General features: G+C 41.4%; 1 protein-coding gene across 1 annotated transcript in view; it reads left to right on the plus strand.

Annotated features, from left to right (window-relative positions):
* Positions 1–9,415: 9,415 nt before the first annotated feature.
* The window catches only part of KLHL13 (kelch like family member 13), an 88,886-nt gene continuing 78,417 nt past the window's right edge, over positions 9,416–19,884 (plus strand). Inside the window, exon 1 of the mRNA XM_063432056.1 lies at positions 9,416–9,477. Within this exon, the coding sequence (XP_063288126.1) occupies positions 9,425–9,477 (53 nt within the window). The 5' untranslated portion in view covers positions 9,416–9,424. The remainder of the gene's footprint in view (positions 9,478–19,884) is intronic.

The raw sequence follows: 19,884 nt of genomic DNA on the forward strand, positions 1-19,884 counted from the left end.
TCAATTAGATTTAGCCTAAAACTACAAGCGTCTTTAAATTTGTGACAATTCGCACTATATTAAATAACACGTTGTGTGTCCTTCATTTTTCTTCAAACAATATTTTCCCGTGTGTAATGTCAGGTGGACATACAAAAAACTGGCACGAGGGAGATATTTAAAAAAAAACAAAAAAAAACTCTACATACATTAAATTTCCAGTATGCAGCATGCTGACATTATGATGTCACTCAAAGTTGTAGTCATCATAAAGGTAGACACTGTGAGGGTTTATTCATAGCTAGTCCTGGGTTGGATGCAGACATGGCACAGAGTGTTTCTCATGGGGACACTGGTTCCTATAGGACCAAAGCTCCAAATTATGGCAATAGAGCTCTTAACTCACAGGTAGATAAGAGTTTTGCTGTTTTTGGCATAAAGCTTACAAATGACTGCGCTGTTGCACTCAGAGATAGAGGTAGAAGAGGTAAAGGAGCAGCTTTGCCATCACTGAGTCACAAATTTGAGTCCAAGCAAACGGTCAGAAGTGACCTGGGTCCTAAACCTATAGTTTCTCCTAAGGATCCTTCTGGAAAATCCATAATTACTTCAGCCAGTGACTTCCAGAGAATCCTGTCCGCTGCAAGGATCGTGACTGATAAAGGACGTGAGAAGCACAAGATGGCAGTACAGGCCTCAAGAGGTGAGAAAGATATGCTTGTTCTAGTAGCGGAGGCAAAAAAGGACAAGGCAGAATTCGAGAGGGTGAGAAGGGTGCAGAAGGATATGGTTGAGAAGCAGAGGAGTCAGATAATGGAGAGGACTTCTCAAGTGAAGAAAGAAGTGGGACAGCTGAGACAGGAGTTTCAGGGGAACAGACGGAAATGTCTCAATCCTACTATGAAGGCCATGCAAAGGGAGAAAAATCCCTGTCTAGACAGGGAATATCAGCATGAACTCAAGGAGAAGCAGCTGGAGCAGCTGAAAATCATTGGGTCTCCAATCAAGTATGCATCAGTGGTGACACGGAAAGCTGGGGTTCCACAACTGGTGATTAATCCATAGAGGCAGCGCCAGCAGATATTGCATATTGATATTTCAAAAATGTAAAATAAAGTTTTATTCTGAATTATTAAATGATTGAAGTTATGGTGAAGTTATTTGTGAAATTAATGGCCATTCTCATGGGGAAGGAAGTTAGCTGGTAAAGTGATAAAAAGAAAAAAAATATAATTACTTTATGGTGTTAAGTATACCAACGAGGGATAGAGGGGAGGACAATAGAGAGCACAAAGAGCCTGACCAGACTGCCATTACACTCAGCCAGATGCCACTGGATCTTCAGGGAAGCCACCCTCCTGCACCAAAAAGGTATGGAGATGGAGGGGGTGGGGGGGAGGAAGTGGCTAAAAATGTGTAATGTGATGTTTGTGTGTATGTGTTATCTGTGTGTGTGTGTTACCTGCTTGTACAGTGCCTTGCAAAAGTATTCACCCCCCCATTGGCATTTTTCGTGTTTTGTTGCCTCACAACCTGGAAAAAATAACAGAAAAAGTAAATGTGCATAACTATTCACCCCTCTAAAGTCAATACTTTGTAGAGCCACCTTTCGCGGCAATCACAGCTCCAAGTCACTTTGGATAAGTCTCTATGAGCTTGCCACATCTTACCACTGGGATTTTTGCGTTTTCTTTGATGGGGGAAAAGTTCAATTTGTCTCATCAGACCAGAGCACCTTCCTCCATACATTTTGGGAGTCTCCCACATGCTTTTTCGCAAACTCAAAAACGTGCTATTTTGTTTTTTGCTGAAAGTAATGGCTTTCTTCTGGCCACTCTGACATGAAGCCAACTCTATGGAGCGTACAACATATTGTCCTCCTATGTACAGATACTCCATTCTCTGCTGTGGAACTCTGCAACTCCTCCAGGGTTACCTTAGGTCTCTGTGCTGCCTCTCTAATTAATGCCCTCCTTGCCCGGTCCGTGAGTTTTTGTGGGCGGCCGTCTCTTGGCAGGTTTGCTGTTGTGCCATGTTCTTTCCATTTGGTTATGATAGATTTGATGGTGCTCCTGGGGATCATCAAAGATTTGGATATTTTTTTATTACCTAACCCTGACTTGTACTTCTCAACAACATTGTCCCTTACTTGTTTGGAGAGTTCCTTGATCTCCATGGCAGTGTTTGGTCAATGGTGCCTCTTGCTTAGGTGTTGCAGCCTTTAAAAAAAAAAAAAAAAAAAAAAAAAGTGTGTGTATATGTAATGACAGATCATGTGACACTTAGATTGCACACAGGTGGACATCATTTCACTAATTATGTGACTCCTGAAGGTAATTGGTGCACCAGAGCTTTTATGGGTTTCATAACAAAGGGGGTAAATAAATACGCACATGCCAATTTTCTGTTTTATATTTCTAAAAAATAGTTTTATGATGTATAGATTTTTTCTCATGTCACTTCACCAATTCAGAATAATAAAACATTGATCTTAAGTCTGTAATGTAACAAAATAGGTAAAAGGTCAGGGGGGGTGAATACTTTTGCAAGGCACCGTATTTCTTATCTTTGTGTGTGCATTGTCTGTGTGGATGTGTCATCTGTGCATGTATCTGTTATCTGTGTGCGTATGTCTAATATGTGTGTGGACATGAGAGCATATATGTGTGTATTTATGCATCTGTGTGTCAGTGTATGTGTCAGTGTATATGTGCGGTGCAGTGTATGTGCATACATCTCAGCAATCAAATGTCAACTCTACATACACAGGTATACACTGTTTCCTGGCTAATCATGGCAGCATCACTTATGGGTAGCTCCGCCCCAATCAGGAACAGGACAGGATAAAATCAATTAATCAGACCAGGCTGGGTATAAAAGGTCCCTCCTCCTTCCATCCCACAGTCTTTTTTCCTGTCCTTTCAGGACACACAGGATATTTTATTTTGGGCCACCTTCCCATGTGTACCATGGGCCTCCAGATGAAGTTCAGCCTCTCTTCATCTGAAGAACTCAGTAAACAGCCTGCACGGGCAGGACTAACTGAGTTTAGTACAGATTAGTTTCTGTACTATATGGGAGAGATCTATATTAGGAGATATGATGTGGGGTCGGCTGTTGCCTTAAAAATTTCCCCTTATGACATCCACCCCCCCCCCCCCTGATCTGAGGTCAGTGTTTTGGAGAAGCCAGGGTAAGTTTTCTTTTCTTTTTTTTACCTGTATATTCTTTCTTGTATTCTTATGGAGAGAACAAGATATCTTGCTCTAAAATTCGGATCATCTATCTGTTTTCTTGGTCAGTTGGTCCTTACCTTCATTCTGACTGACTGGCAGGGTCTGTGTATCCTCCGATCCTGCTCTTCTGTGCTCGGATTGCCGGCGCATGCGCAAAGCGGCCGCCGGACGCCGACGGTACTGCGCATGCGCGGGTTAATTGCGCGCTTAAAGGTATATCGCGCCAAAAATCCGAAAATTCTAAAATCGCTCAAAATTGATCCTTGTATCTTCCCTGAGCATCTGGTAACAAGGAAAGCTGCCTTTTTCCTCCAGAAACTGGTTTTTAAGGTAACATTCCTACTTTAAATTTTTTCACAATCTTTAAATTTTCAGTTTAATTTACATTGGTTCTGCAATAAGTGTTTTATTTTCTAGATGGCTTCTCCCTCTGCCTCAAGATCTCGCTCTAGAAGACATAGGTGAGCCTCATATATTCTTCTATAATAGGGGGGAAAAGAGTGCCACTACAGGCCTATAATATGTTTCATATTGGCCTCTATTTCAGCCCAGAAAAATCTCAAGAATTATCTCCCAGAAAATATCGAGAAAAGTCTAACCGATGTACAAACTGCAACCAAGTGGCTCCTCCAGGAAATAATTTGTGCAGATCTTGCCTGACGGAAGCAGCGAAAGACAGTTCCCCTCAGACGGACTTAAAGAAATGGATATCGGAAGCTATTGCTGAAGGGTTTAAAGCCTCTAATAAGATGTCTATCTCTAAACGTCCAAGAGTGGAGAATTATGTGGAATCTGAAGAAGAGTCTGATATGATGGAAGACTATTCTGAGGAAGAGGAGGATGAATATGACTCAAAATCACTGGATTCAAGGTCGGTAGATAAATTGGTTTGTCTTATCAGAGACACGTTAAGAATCCCTGAAGAGAGCAAGGAGAAGAAGGAGTCCGACAGATACTTTGAAGACCTGAAGCCTAACAGACCCTCTTTTCCAGTGCATTCGGCCATCAAGGAAGTCATTGCTGAAGAATGGAATAGACCTGAGAGGAAGGTAACTCTAAAGAATAAAATTCCTAGACTAGCTGGCCCAGCCATCCAGAGCTCTTAAGATATGGGTGAATAACCTAGAAGAAGACATCTCTGGGGGAGTGCGTAGAGAACGCCTATTGGAAGGTCTTAATGATTTTAAACTGGCCACAGAATTCTGTTCGGAAGCTTCCCTGGATCTCACCAAAATGGTAGCTAAAAGTATGGCGCTGTCTGTAGCCTCCAGGAGAGCATTGTGGCTACACTCTTGGGGGGCAGATTACGCCTCTAAGGCCTCTCTATGTGCGCTCCCTTTTCAAGGCGACCTTCTTTTTGGCAAAGTACTGGAAGATGCTATCCATAAAGCAGCAGATGGACGAAAAGCTTTTCTACCTCAAGGAAAAAGAAGATATGGGGCTTCCTACGGGAAGGATAAAAAATTCAGAGACCGATCCTTTCGAGACGTCAGAGCATACAGGCCCGGAAGAGAATACTCCAGGAACTCTAATTGGAGAAACTATCAGTCAACTTCATCTAAACCGGTCAGAGGAAGGGGATCTAGACCAGCTAATAAAAGCTTCTGAACGTTTGCTGGCCCAGCCAGATGTTATAGGAGGCAGACTTCGCTTCTTTTATCCGGTTTGGGCCAGAAATATTCAAGATTCTTGGGTTCTTTCTATCCTCAAAGAAGGATACAAGATAGAATTCAAAGAATTCCCAGCTCTAACCTCCTTTGTCCGTTCAAGAGTGGCAAAAGGAAGAAAAGAAGTTGCTCTGAACGACATCATCTCACAACTACTGCGGAATCAGGTCATAGAGGAAGTACCTTACGAAGACCTTTACAGAGGCCTCTACTCTACTATATTCTTGGCCCCAAAACCTCAAGGGAAGTGGCGGCTGATCTTGGACCTAAAAGTTCTGAACACTTATTTAGTTCCAAGAACGTTCAAGATGGAGTCTATTTCCACTATCCTGCCCAACATCAAGATAGGGACCTGGATGACTTCCATCGATCTAAAGGACGCCTACTATCAGATTCCGATTCACATCAGTCATCGCCGGTTTCTGAGGTTTTGGATATCAGGCAATCATTTCCAGTTCAAGGGTCTTCCTTTCGGATTAAGCCTGGCTCCCAGAACGTTCACGAAGGTTCTAGTCTCTCTGGTGGCCTTCATAAGAACGAAGAACATCGAGGTCTTTCATTATCTAGACGATTTCTTGATCGTAGGTCCTTCCAGCCAGATAGTAGAGGTCCATACGGAAATGACCATCAAATGCCTTCAAGATCATGGCTGGCTGATAAACCCCAAGAAGAGCTCATTGGTGCCTTCTCAGAAGATGATATTCCTGGGAGCAAATATAGACTCAGTGAATGGCCTGGTATCTCTGTCTTCAGACAGGAAAGATCGAATAATAAAAAAGATCAGAAGCATGCGCCTAAAGTCCTTTGTCACAGCAAGGGAATTCATGAGCCTCTTAGGGTCCCTTACGTCCACGATTGGTCTAGTAAAATGGGCCCAATGGAGGATGCGAACCATTCAAAGACACTTCCTCCTACAGTTCAAAAAGAGCTCCGAGAATTGGGATCAGAAGATTCATTCTCTCCCGAGGATTTCAAAAGAACTACTCTGGTGGACGAGAGAAGAACACCTTCTCCATGGGTTTCCCCTGGAAGAGCCGGTCTGGATGACCATAACTACAGACGCCAGCCTCCTGGGATGGGGAGCACACCTGAACGACTCTTGGATTCAAGGAGCTTGGTCATGGAAGGAGTCAAAACTTCACTCAAACTTAAGAGAAATGAGAGCTGTTCTCAAGGCATTAATAGGGTTCCGTCCTCTTTTAAGGCATGCCTGGGTAAGGATACATACAGACAACAGAGCTGTGGCATCCTACATAAATCATCAGGGAGGCACTCGAAGCTATTCTCTCCTGATGGAATTATCCCCGATAATGAAGTTTGCCCAACTACGGTTACAAGACCTAAAAGCGGTATATCTTCCAGGACCAGAGAATCTTTTGGCGGATTACCTCAGCAGAACGAGGATTCTCCAAGGAGAATGGAAACTGCACCCGGATTTGTTCCACTCAATCACCCTAAGGTGGGGTGTACCCCAGATCGACCTGATGGCTTCATACCGGAATACTCAGGTGAGGAGGTATTACTCCCTTCATGCAGATCACCGAGCTGTAGGACAGGATGCCCTGTCTCTTCCATGGGAATTCGATCTGGGGTACGCGTTCCCTCCACTACCTATGATTTTCCGGCTACTGAGGAAAGTATGGCAGGAAGGCCTCAAGGTCATTGCCATTATTCCTATCTGGCCTCGCAGACCTTGGTTTCCCCTTCTAAACAAGATGAGCCTGGAACCTCCTTGGCCTCTCCCTCTCAGCCCAAACATCCTGACTCAGGGACCAGTAGTTCATCCCAACCCCAGCCAGCTGAAATTGGGGGCATGGCTCTTGAAAAGGAGAGACTTCTAGCTCAAGGGATCTCTGAAGCTGTGGCTTCTACGCTCCTAAAATCCAGAAAGGTATCAACCTCTTCCTGCTACCATAGGATATGGGAAGTTTTCCGTTCCTGGTCTCTACTAAATAATGTGGATTTTCTTCAGCCGTCTAACATCGATATTCTACATTTTCTCCATACAGGTCTGGATAAAGGACTGAGTCTAAGCACTCTTAAGGTCCAAGCTTCGGCTTTATCTGCACTCTGCTACAAGTCCTGGGCATCTGATCCTCTAATTGCCAGATTCTTTAAAGCTACCATCCGCATAAGGCCTCCAAATAGGAACTATTCTCCTCCGTGGAATTTACCTATGGTTCTGGAGGCATTGGCTGAAAAACCCTTTGCTCCATTAGATGAGCTGGGTCTGGTCTTATTGACATATAAGACATTGTTTCTGGTAGCTGTCACTACGGCAAAGTGCATGTCTGAAATTCATGCATTTTCCTGCGATGAAAATCACTGTCAAGTGTTTCACGACAGGGTGATCTTGAGACCTAGACAAGAGTTTCTACCTAAAGTCGTCTCGAATTTCCACATCCTACAGGAAATTGTTATTCCTTCCTTTTATCCTTCTCCTTCTATGCCAGAAGAAGTGAAACTTCATGAATTGGATGTCAGGCGGTGCCTGCTTAAATACATAGAAGCCTCTAGTCTGTTTCGGAGGTCTCAACAGCTTTTTGTTCTACCTATTGGATCCAGGAGAGGGGAGGCAGCCTCCACTTCCACCTTGAGACGTTGGATTTCCAATACCATAGTCAAGGCTTACCAGTTAAAAGACCTAGTTCCTCCTAGTAGGATCAAAGCACACTCTACGAGGGCCTTAGCAACATCATGGGCTAACTGGGCAGAGGTTCCATCTGAAGACATCTGTAAGGCAGCTACGTGGTCTTCCCCTCTCACTTTCATCAAACACTATAAGCTGGATTTGGCTTCGGCCTCTACGTCCTTTGGTAGAGGTGTTCTGTCCTCTGTTGAATCTATATAGATTAAAATATTTTCAGCATCATCTGGTGAATGTGTTTGTCTTGTTTTTTCCCACCCTATGGTGAAGCTTGGGTATTACCCATAAGTGATGCTGCCATGATTAGCCAGGAATACGGAAAATTTTATCATACTTACCGTAATTTTCTTTTCCTGGCTATTATTCATGGCAGCATCAACGAACCCCCCCTTGTTTTTGTTTTTTGCTTTAGGACTAGACTGTGGGATGGAAGGAGGAGGGACCTTTTATACCCAGCCTGGTCTGATTAATTGATTTTATCCTGTCCTGTTCCTGATTGGGGCGGAGCTACCCATAAGTGATGCTGCCATGAATAATAGCCAGGAAAAGAAAATTACGGTAAGTATGATAAAATTTTCCGTAATACACAAGTACACCAGTGCTTTCAAGTAGCCACAGTACATACAAAGAACTGCATTCAAAAGCCAACACTACACACACATACACATATACATTCAAACACAAATACTGCTCACAAATACAGCTCTGCAAGGATGGCCAAACGGTAGTTCCCTAGATGGAAAAGCATTGTGGGAGTTGTACGACAAATGTCTAAAAAACTTTCATGTGTTACATTTCATGGTTAAAAGGACGGGGTCACTGCACCCAGACCATTTTTATAGAGGATGGATTGGTCTGGGAGATTTTAGGGTCCCTTTAAAAGATCCACACTGTGAGCCTGTGACTATATCTTGTGACTACCTTCCCAGATCAGCTATTTAAACCATTTTGCAATGCACTTTTCAATCCTGTTCAATTCAGAGCTTTGTAAGTAACCCTGTCCATTCTAGTATATATATATATATATATATATATATATATATATATAAAAACTGAGCTGCAAACTGTAGGTGAAAGGTATGTATACCTAGCTGTTGGAGTTTGTTACAATTTAGTTATCATGTACCTAAAATTCAGTGTTTAGTGAATAAAGCCCATTTGTTCCATATACAGATTAGAGAAGTTAATGTAAACCCTATGCTATTGGCCAGCAATCTCCAACCAGCTAAATATAGCCCATCTCCTCCTATACCTCCCATTCCCAGCATCTGTAGTTACAAGCCACAGCAGACAGCCAATGGCAAAGAGGACTGAACTGGCTTCCGAAGCCCCGCCCCTTCTCCCCGCGCCAGCCAATCCGCGCGCAGCTCCGCGCAAGAAGGCGGGGTAAGAGGCGCACGAGGGAGGCTCCGCCCCCCGCTGCCGCCCTCTTTCCCTTTACTAACCCACCGGGTCGATATTATTATTGTTGTTGTTGTTGCGGCTGGGATGAGGGGTCCGTGACGTCATCCGGCCTGGCCTTACCGCTCACACTGTGGTTGCTCTTGGTAGCAGTGCGCGCCCTCGGCTGCGGGAGCGCGCCTCAGCGTCCCGCCCCGGAGCTGTGTGTGCCGGACACTTTACGGTGACGGAAGAGAGAACTTTTTTTTTTTTTTTTCTTGGTGTCCCCCTCCCCTCTACCCCCAGTGTCCCGCCTGTCACCGTGTCCGGGAGGGAACGCCGAGAGCTCCGGTAGGAAGTTTACTGGTTTCTACTTCCGGTTGGCTGCCCCAGCCTGGAGTTTGCCCGGGGTGCCGGGTGATCCCCGGGCTGGGCCGCGGGTCCAGTGGGGAGGCAGTCCTCATAGTGTCCTGACTGTTTGCTTTCTCCCCCTGACAGGCGCTGTGCGGGGAGACATGGATTATCCTATGCCCAGGGCGGAGGTCATGACAGCTATCCTCCATGACAGGTAAGTGGCTGGGGCCCCTCTGGGACCTAATGGGCAACTTATAGTGAGTTCCCACTCCGCTCACTCCGAGTCCCATGTTGTGTTATCCGGTCCTGTCATTTATCTGTGTTACTCTCCACACACCAGCTAGAGTACAGAGGTAAGCAAGCTTTGACACTCACAGCTTGCCTGCATTATGGCTGTAGGAGCATTGTGGGAGATGTAGTCCAACACACCTGGAGTGCCGGAGCTTGCCTACCCCCTGAGTGCTAGGATCAAGACTGGTCAAAAAGTAGACCACCCCCAGCTTTTGTAAAACTTAAAACTCCTATGATGCGTTGCTAGGTACACAAAGCCTCAGCCTCTTGGGAGTTGTTCTACAACAGCAGGTGTCAACATGTCCTGTCACCATGACATCTGTGGTCCATCTCTCAAGATGCTTAGCCTGTCTCTAGCTCGTGTAAGATTGTAGAAATAAAAAAAATTCTATTTAAACTTTTTTTTTTTTTTAATTGCCGGCTTGAAATGGTGGAAAATTCTGTGGTATTAATGACGCTAAGGGTTATTCCACAAACTGAATTTTAATATCTACAGTAGACCCTCTTAGTAGGCATCTCTTACTTACTGCAAGTGAATTTTTACACACACACACCTTTTTATTTTTTTTAACATCTTGCTGTCCTTTTTAGTTCTGCAGCAGCTTGGGGAATTGCCTCATGGGCCACCCCGACCTATATCTCTTGAGACATCTGTTATCTTTCTCAAGATTCTTAGCATCTCTGTCGAAAAAGGATGTGTGGACAACTGAGTATTTTTGTTGATAAAGTACAGAAAACGTAGTTGCTGGTATAAATGACACAAGGTTGTTTACAGAAGTTAGAATTTAATATTTCCCAGGGCATACTTGAAAACGAGAGAAATCTCAATGTATCTTTCCTGGTAAAATATTTTTATAAAATATTTTATAAATACATTTCAAACTTATTTTCCATATAGCTGAACTAGAAAAAATTCTGAATTGTTTCAGTTTGGCTACTCTAACTTAAAATTTGAAATTCACTTTGCGTTCTCTTTTGAGTCTTAATTTTAATACATAACCCTAATTTACCAAAATTAGAATTCAAAGGGAATTGCAGATTTAAGATTAGAGTAGCTGAACTGAAAGCATAGTTACTTAGATAATTATTCTAGTTTATATATTTCGACCTTACATTTGAAATTCACTTTGAGTTCTCATTTTGGTTTAAAAAACATGTGAATGAGACTGTCAACATTAGAGTGATATTCCACAAAACATTCAAAGCACATGTGTGTTCTGGAGTTTACATAGTTGTCTCATATGTGCCAGTGTGTACAGGTTTCTCATTACAAATTGCTATTGTGGCAGCAATAAAACATTGACTGTGCAAACCACCTATTACCCTGTCTTTCTAATTTCTAGCAATTTACATATTTTCATAATAACCATCAGGATAATATAATGGCGATTATGGACCTGTTAAAGGCAGTCTGCATCAGGTCTTGATCATCTAGCTTTGATTGGCTATCTTTCACATTGGGTGATAATGTTTTGTTAATTCTTCTCTTGTGATTGAAGTAAGTCCCATGATGCTCAGCATTCAAATCAAAATAAGGTGAATGTGACTGATAATCACAGGAGTTGTTGTTAAGGAATTACTTGAGGTATATGTTTGATATTACCGGTGAATGAAATATTTGATTCATCCCTACCTGGATGACCTTTTGTAATATGTGAGTACTATGCTGATATATTCTGCAGTAATTTTGTATGGGTAGGCATATTCTGTAGGTGTATGTCACATGAGCAAACCTATACTATGGGTTTTTGATGGTGTAACAAATTTTGTGTTGACTACTCAATTGATTCTATAGTCTTAAAGCCTTAGGTTCTACTATCAAAATACTTGTGAGCATTCCTGAGCCCAAAATGAGTAGTGCTGCCCTGTTAACTTTAGGATCAATACTAAAAAATGTGACTGATCCTTGAGTTAATAAACCTCCACAAAAATGATGATGATATTCCATAGAGAGCCTAAATCCATCAGCGATCATTTGACGGTTGATGGGATTGGGCCAATGTTAAAGCTGTAGCTCTGAATTTTGTCGACTTTTTCAAATGAAATTCCAACGCAGTCTTGATCAGTATTTCATACAGAATGTATTTTTTATAAAATGCTGAAAAGTGACATATGTTTTATGTACCTTTGACAAGGTTTGACCTGTTATACTTTATTTAGGGAATTGTTAAAGGACCACTATATGCCAGGAAAACAAACTCGTTTCCTGGCACTATATAGTCCTTAGGTCCCCTCCCGCTGGACTGAAGGGGTTAAAACCCCATCAGCCACTTACCTTAATCCAGCGCCAGGCTCCCTCGGCACTGTTGACCTCTCCTCTCCCTCCGACTTCAGCTCCCGAGTGGAGCCGCATGCGCGGCCAGAACCGCACGCGCATTCAAAACGCCCATAGGAAAGCATTACTCAATGCGATTTTTCGCATTCAGTGTCGCGGAAGCGTTTCAAGCGGCTGTCAGGAAGACCGCCATTAGAGTTTGGAATAACCCAGCAATGTAAACATAGCAGTTTCTCTGAAACTGCTATGTTTACAGCTGCAGGGTTAAAAGGTTAAAAACTGGAGGTCCTGGCACCCAGACCACTTAATTGAGCTCAAGTGGTCTGGGTGACTATAGTGGTCCTTTTTAATTTTGGTTTGAGTAGGTTTACTTACTGCTCAGTGTCACCAGCATACTTCACCATGTTATTTGCATTGTGTTAAGCAAACCTGTGTGCCTTTTACTAATACATTATACAGACCGTTTCATTATTGAATAGGATTAGGGCCAAAGGATAATATGATAGCTGTCAAAGTTTGAAAGTTATCAGAACAGTGTTTTTTTTTTTTTATTCTTGGCTAAGGCTCTGTTACCAAATTAATTTTAGAAATTATAAACGATAATCTGTTTGTAAAAAATTATATAGTAAACTGAACAGCAATGAGTAGCTTACTTGGTTTACATGTGAAATACATACATTTTATAACTGTGTTTTCTAAAATTCATATATCTTTAAATAAATATTTCAATCCTTGATATTAATGTTAAAGAAAATCTTCTAGCCCAGAGACCTAGCAGATGTACAGCATCAGTCAACTTACTTTGATCATTCACTCAGTACAAAAAACTAAAACCTTTAAACTCTTCAGCAGCCAAGGGCTGCTTAGCACTGTGATTTAAACAATGATTTTTGAATGACTTCACCACAAGAAAATGTCACTGCTCATGTTCTATCCAGTCATTAATATTTCTATCAGTGGCATGTGATGCCTTCCAGAGATAATTTTTGGTTGCATTTAAGAAGTCTTCTTAAAGAAACACTCCACTTGAGAAAAGAGGAAAAATAAATAATTTAATATGTATAACCCCAATAAAAACATGTATTTGTTTTATTTATGCATTTGTCAGTGAGGGTATATCTAAAATCAGCATGCAAAAGCTGCATGTCTTCTGACAGCCCCTTTTTCACCAGCACGTGCTGATATAACCAATCAGAGGTTCCTCATTGAGAAGCTTCGGATTCTGAGCCACAAGCCGGCTCACACCTTTTGAGCATGTGACTAGGAGGGATTGAGGAGGACCCTCGAGCAAGGGGAGAAAAGGGTCTCACTAAGACTTGGGCCTATGTAGTGACAGGCCCACTAAAGCAGAGAAAACCTGCTGTTTGATAGATGGGAGATGTTTCTTAATCTATTCACAAAAGTGCTGATTTCTCATTGAAATAGGCACTTTTATAAAGTGCAAAGAAAGTTCTTAAATATAAAGCACTTTGCTTTAATAACTGGTCAGTTGAATTTTTTTACATTTCCATTTATTTATTTTAAAGTTTGTCTAATGATTTCATCTCTAAACCAGGTATGGAGTGTTTCTTCTTGAGTTTCTAAAGTTTTGCCACCTGTAATTATAAAAAAGTACCTTCCTGTCCATATAAAACATTTCCGCTTTTGTCATGTATGGTTTGCTGCATTGCTAGCAGAAACCGTGTGTTTCAAATTCAACTTACATAAACCTATTTTACAGCAACAACTAGAACTTGCCATTAAATATTTACACTTTAATTTTATTTCCTGAAAGGAAAATGTTGTGCCTTATGCGAAAGGGATACATGGAACAGCTGAAATTGAGATATGCCACTGAGTCCACCCCTTCTTTTTAATAAATCCATATTTTTGATGTGATGCCACTTTAAAATAGTGTTCAATCTGTCATGGTATTTGGACATTATCTAAAGATCACACTTTGGTAAACTAAATTATACCACCCAATTTTTTCATTCTGTAGTAGCAAGATAAGCTTATCCCAAAATGTGGTAGAATTGAGTAGTGCTGGTTCTTAGTGGTGGTGTGCCATCTCTTCTTCATGAGCCTTTTCCTCGTTTTCCAGTTGAAATTGTTAGAATTTGCTTGGCTTGATCAGTATCAGTGCTTAACAATTTTTTTTTATAAGGGGTCATAAGCAGCAAATAAGAGGAAGGACTTTTTTATTTTAGGGAAACAGGATTTGGGAGCCCTAAATGTTAACAGACCGTGCAGACTGTCTTAAGGATATACCCGGAGATGGCAATTTTCGTAAAAAGTGTTATAGGAAGGGTGCTGGCTAGGTGGATGCAAGCAGAGGACACGATAAACTCACTGACAGAACACGGAGACCGAGAATACCATGTAATCGTGAATTGGTGAAGAATTGTAATGAAAGCTGCATTTGTTAAAAGCTTGGGAAGTTAGCCTCTAGTACCGTAATTTAATTTGATGTTGAAGAGAAATGAAGCGTGACGGACCCGCTGGCACTCCGACCAAGTACCTCTGCCAATCGATGCTCTTAGTGCTTGCCGAGGAATCCAAGAACTCCAACCGACACCACCAGCACTGCAGACTTATCCCATCTGCCAAGCATGAGCCAAGGCTTCAAGAAAGGGTCAGGCAGGTCTGTTTAATGAGCGCACAAAGCAACAGCACTCATGCAGCAAAACCACTCCTCAGAGTAAAACAAAATGACAGTTAAAAGGGTCAGTCAGTGTTTTAATATATGACCATTATTGGAAGCTGCAGAACTGTGCCAGTACCATTTAAAGGGCCAGAACAGTCTTTTTAAAAATACCAATAAGTCCAAATGGTGTTTCTAACTGGCAAAATCTCCCAGGGACCATAGTCATACTGCAAGAGACTGGTAATTAGTCCTTTCCAGGCACAAGTGGCGAAGGGCACTTTGTCACATGAAGTATGTGTAAATACTAGCAAAGGTGGTGAGTTGTGTGAGGAGTGGTGGGTAAGGAAGATTAAACGATCAGTAGCATTCATTCTAGACCAGGAATCTCAAGGTCCGTTTACTTTGCATAGTTTTAGATGTGCATTAGTACACATTCTGTACCATTCACGCAGACATACAAATCCATACTCCGTTGCATAGAGGTAGACCCAACTACACATTCCCATTAATATATACAGCTACATACATAAGTTACCTTCAAGCACCTTTAGTGTTACCAAACTTTCATTGGTGTCTGCTTCCTTGCGCTTGGGTCCACCGACCAGCCTTATCACTGAAGTTCTGGTAAATGACTGCCAAATACAGGAGCTTTACCAATGAGGCTGACCAGAGATAGGCCATCTCTCATCCCCAGAGAGCCTCCTCAATCACAACAAGTAGATGGACACTATATTCACACAGACCACACATGATAATGAAATGGTCTGGGTATAGTTACCCCTTCCTTTGACCCTACAGTGTGAAACATTGCAGTTTTTAGACACTGTAATGTTTACATTGGAGGATTAAATTCACCTCTTGTGGCTGTCGTCTTAACAGAGAAAGAAAAGTGCATCTTGCACTAGAAAGTGTCCGTGTTTAACACATGCGGCAGATTCCATTCTGCAAAATTTAAAATTACGCCTGTTATTGTTATTCATTTCTGTAATCCCAGCAAATTCTTCAGTTCACTCAAACCTTTCTATCAGTAGAAACAGCAGACACCAGCATTTTGTTTTCTAATATAAAAGAGCATTTTTTTTTTTTTTTTTTTTTTAAATAGAATGTTGGTAAACCAATCAGCAATTGGCCATTGTGTAATATTTGCTGTCAGGATCCACTTGTATTTTTATATAGCGTCACCTTCTTTATTGCACTTAGGGTTATTTACTAAAGTCTGAATGACCCATGGAGTTGCTGTGGGCGTAGCGGCTAAAGAATTAAAATTAGCACCTAGAAAGGCCCCATCTGATGGGGACGGGTCCTGTAAAATAAGAGCACATGTGCCCCTCTCCTACTTTACCACATGAATCATGTTTTTCTTTTAGTTCAGGTGGATGGCTGAAATAAATAATGGTTTTAACACTATGGGGTCAAGAATACATATTTGTGTTCCTGAACTACAGAGTTCTTTGATTATTCAGTGTAGTATATTGTTTTTTCAATCCCTATCTCTCTGCAGATTTTTCTTACTGTGTGGACTTGAGAAATGTGTCTCCTAATTTGTAGAGATTGAGTTACTCCATAGATTATGCTAGTATGGTCATGCCCTTGTCTCGTTTTCCTTTATCTTCCTGTTCTTGACACCATTAATAAATTTGCAGTTCATTTCCAGATATCCCCTTTCATCTTTTCAGCTAATTGTGCCAAGTTATTTTCCCCTCGTAGAAAACTATGGTTTGTGAAGCAGTCACTATTTTTAACACAACTTGTCATATGATACATGCTATTCGTGTCACACATACTAGAGAGGTGTGAGTTGTTGTCAAAATCTGATTTCTCCAATTCTTATCCTCAAGAGCTGCAAACTTAACAGGTTTTAAGGGTGATCACTGAGCTATACAGAAATAATTACATGAGGGAAAAAAAATTGGAATCTACAGGGGTATTGGAAGTAAGAGAACTAAATGTGGAGTTTTTCTTTTCATTGGATGTGTTTTATAGGCATTAGCCTATTCCAAGCATTGTAATGGGTAAACAAGCCTCACTGCTTTAATTTACCCCAAGCCATTATATTGTGGATGGCGTAAGTTATGCTAAACTAGAATTTTCATAAGACCACTTCTTGCAGTTGAGATGTTCACTTAGCTAGAGATTAGTCTTCTTTTAGATGGAGACCCCCACAATGTTTTTTTTTTTTTTTTCTTAAACTACCGTATATACTCGAGTATAAGCCGAGTTTTTCAGCACATTTTTTGTGCTGAAAAACCGGAACTCTGCTTATACTCGAGTCAATAGTCTGTATTATGGAAATTTGCATTGCCATAATACAGACTGGGGCTGCAGAGCTGTAACTAACCTGTCCTGCAGCTCCTGTCAGCTCCCTCCTCCTCCGCGCCGTCCGTTCAGCACCTCGGTCAGCTCCCCAGTGTAAATCTCGCGAGAGCTGTGAGCTGACAGAAGGCTGTGCCACAAGTAGGGGCATGTCTACTAAACAGGTGGCTGCACATTGTTGTGAAAAAAGCCCCCCCCCCCCCCAACAAATGCCCCCATGGTGGGGCATCTATGAATTAGTAGGGGGGACCTACTGCCCCGCCCCCACCTGTGCGCCGCGAGTGGGGGCTATAAAAGTTAACTGGGGACATAGGGTCCCCCTTGGCCACCCATTACCCATGAGCGGCAGGTGGGGGCCCTAAATGAAAATCAGGAGAGTGGACCAAGTGACCCCCACCTGTCACCCATGGGTGGGGGTCACTAAGTGTAAATACCCCCTCCACCCAAAATTTATTTTAGTAACGATCTACCTACCCCCCTCACCCTAAAAATAGTGAGGGGTGAAACAATAAAACTAAATCTCTGTAAATAAATAACTTACCATTTGATGTTGTGTTTTTTTCTAAAACTTTTTTTTTTTTCTTTTTTCTTTTTTTTCTGCCCCAAAAAAGGCCAAATAAAAATCCATAATACCCATCAAAGTATGAAAATAAAATAATCAGATGGGGGGGAAAAAAAGACGCTAAAAAAAAGTAATCCATCTTCACCAAGCGAGGGCACCTCGCAGACTGAGCTCCTCAGGGTGGGGTAAAGCTTATAAAAGCTCAGAGCGCTCTGATTGGTTGGTTCTTTAGAATTTTCCCATGCTGTGTAATTTGACTCATAACACTGTAATTGGTTGATTGGAAGCAACCAATCAGTGTTGCTATGAGTCAAATTACACTTAGTCCCCACCTGTCCTATCGCCCATGGGTAGGGGCCGGGGAGAGGATGATAGGTCGCCCGTTCAGTTTAAGAGCCTCCATTCGCACCGCTCGGGAGGGGGATGCTATGGTTTTTTAATTTTTGCTGTGTGTTTTGTTTTTTTTAATTTAAATTCAATTTTTATTTTGAACAAATCCTTGCCATTTTTAATAGATTTTCAGACATGAGTGGGCTTATTGTACTCTAAGGCACTGATCTAGTTTTCTTGTTAAAAACACAAGATAAAGTAGGGATTACTTTGTCTTATCTGTTTTTTTCCTATGCCTCTTTCTTTTACACAAGTAGGAGCTTAAGTCTTACATTTCCTGTGTCAAGAAGAAGGGTGAGTACTCTTCTGACTCTGGAAATTGTATTCTCAATTGTAGAGTTTGAACATAGCCCACAAACGCCTCCCAACAGGGTTTATGTAGTTCAGCACTGGATGCACTTTCATTTGCGCACAGACCCAAATTGTTACTTAATCTGGCAAAAGCCATGTTTTGAAATATTGAGTGAACGAATGTGTAGTTTTCTTTCTAAAGTGGTCATTGCTTCTGTGCAGTAACCGCTCACAGATATTAGAAAATTTGCTGACACTTGCTTGAACCCTATTGTAAACAGTAAAACTATTGTGTTTTACAGTAAAAAAAAGTGCGTCAGTTAATCTTGTGATATAAGAAGTTCTGTGGCACATTGGCTCTGATTGTGAATATAGCCTTTCAAAAATTATCCCAGTGTATGCTGTGCCTGTAAGGAATGCGTGCTGAGATTGTCAAAGAGGCAGATCAGGGACAGAGCCAGCTGAAGTCAAACACAGCCCTGGCCAATCAGCATCTCCTCTTATAGATTAATTGTATTAATAGATCTCTATGAGGAAAGTCCAGTGTCTGCATGCACAGGGCGGAGACACTGAATGGCAGTGCTGCTTACTCTGCATTACTGCCCCAGGAAGCACCTCAGGCAGCCATCCGAGGAGTGGCCAGTGGAGTTATCCCTAGGCTGCAATGTAAAACCTGCCAAAATTTACTGCAAAGAGCCTGAAGGGAGTGTTTATACTTACTAGAACAAATACATTAAGCTGTTGTTGTTGTGGTGACTATAGTTTCCATACTCAGTATTTATTGTAGGCAGTGATGGTTTTGTTATAAGAATTAAGAGTCACAGGAGCACTTGAACAGAGAAGTAAGCTAATGTGTACTCTATATTCTCCTAGTGTCCATTTTCACTAGTGATTTACAATCTTATGCACAAACCAATGTGAAGCATCTAGGGCTAGGGAATAAATCAAAGGCAGTCCAATTTATGAAGCATTGTATGTGTAAATAAAGTGCAAGCTCTATCTTTCATGTATAATAACTTTTTTTCCTTTTTTTTCATGCACTTGATTGCTTTTAGACAGATGTTTTTGACATCTTTCAAATGGATTTTATATCTTGAGAATGTGCTGCCAGGATTAAGTAATGAGACTATCATGCTTTTATCTCAGAACAAAACATGCATGAGGAAAGATATAATAGCGGGGTGAAAAAATAGAGAAATCCTTTGAGCTAGGTAGTAATATCCTTTAAAACGTACTGCAGGTGCCTACATTTCTATTAATTTTAAGATTTTCTAGATGTAGTCTTTCCTGGCTTTTCAGTTGATCATTTACTAAGTAGAACTGATATTGTCAAATTGGGGCTGGAAATAATTATAATTACTCAAATTTTAAGTTCTTTGATATAGTCAATAATACAGCAAGTGAAATTACACTTCGCACATGCGCTTTACTGTTTAATTTAAAGTGGTTGATTATTTTGCCTACTTAACTGAAATTATGCCAATTATAGTTTATCTGCAATTCAAACAGTTGTTTTCATCACTATTGACAATCCAGCAAAGTAAATTTGTTCAGAGACTTGGAATATTTACTGAACAGATCTGTAAGATTTCTTTTGTAAAGAGTTTATTCTCCTGATTTCTCCACTTTAACCCCTTAAGGACCAAACTTCTGGAATAAAAGGGAATCATGACATGTCACACATGTCATGTGTCCTTAAGGGGTTAAAGTGAAAATGCTGAAGTAAAATTAAGAAGCATATCTTCTTAGTTGATAAGATCCAGATATTGACTAAGGAAACACACCAGAGTTTTGATTCTTTATAAAACAGGAATGTAGGAAGAGCCCCATAGGCCAATAGGCCAATTCCCCCATCTCCCTCATAGCTGTAAAG

Source organism: Pelobates fuscus, chromosome 9 (assembly GCF_036172605.1).
Source record: "Pelobates fuscus isolate aPelFus1 chromosome 9, aPelFus1.pri, whole genome shotgun sequence".
Lineage (NCBI taxonomy): Eukaryota > Metazoa > Chordata > Amphibia > Anura > Pelobatidae > Pelobates > Pelobates fuscus.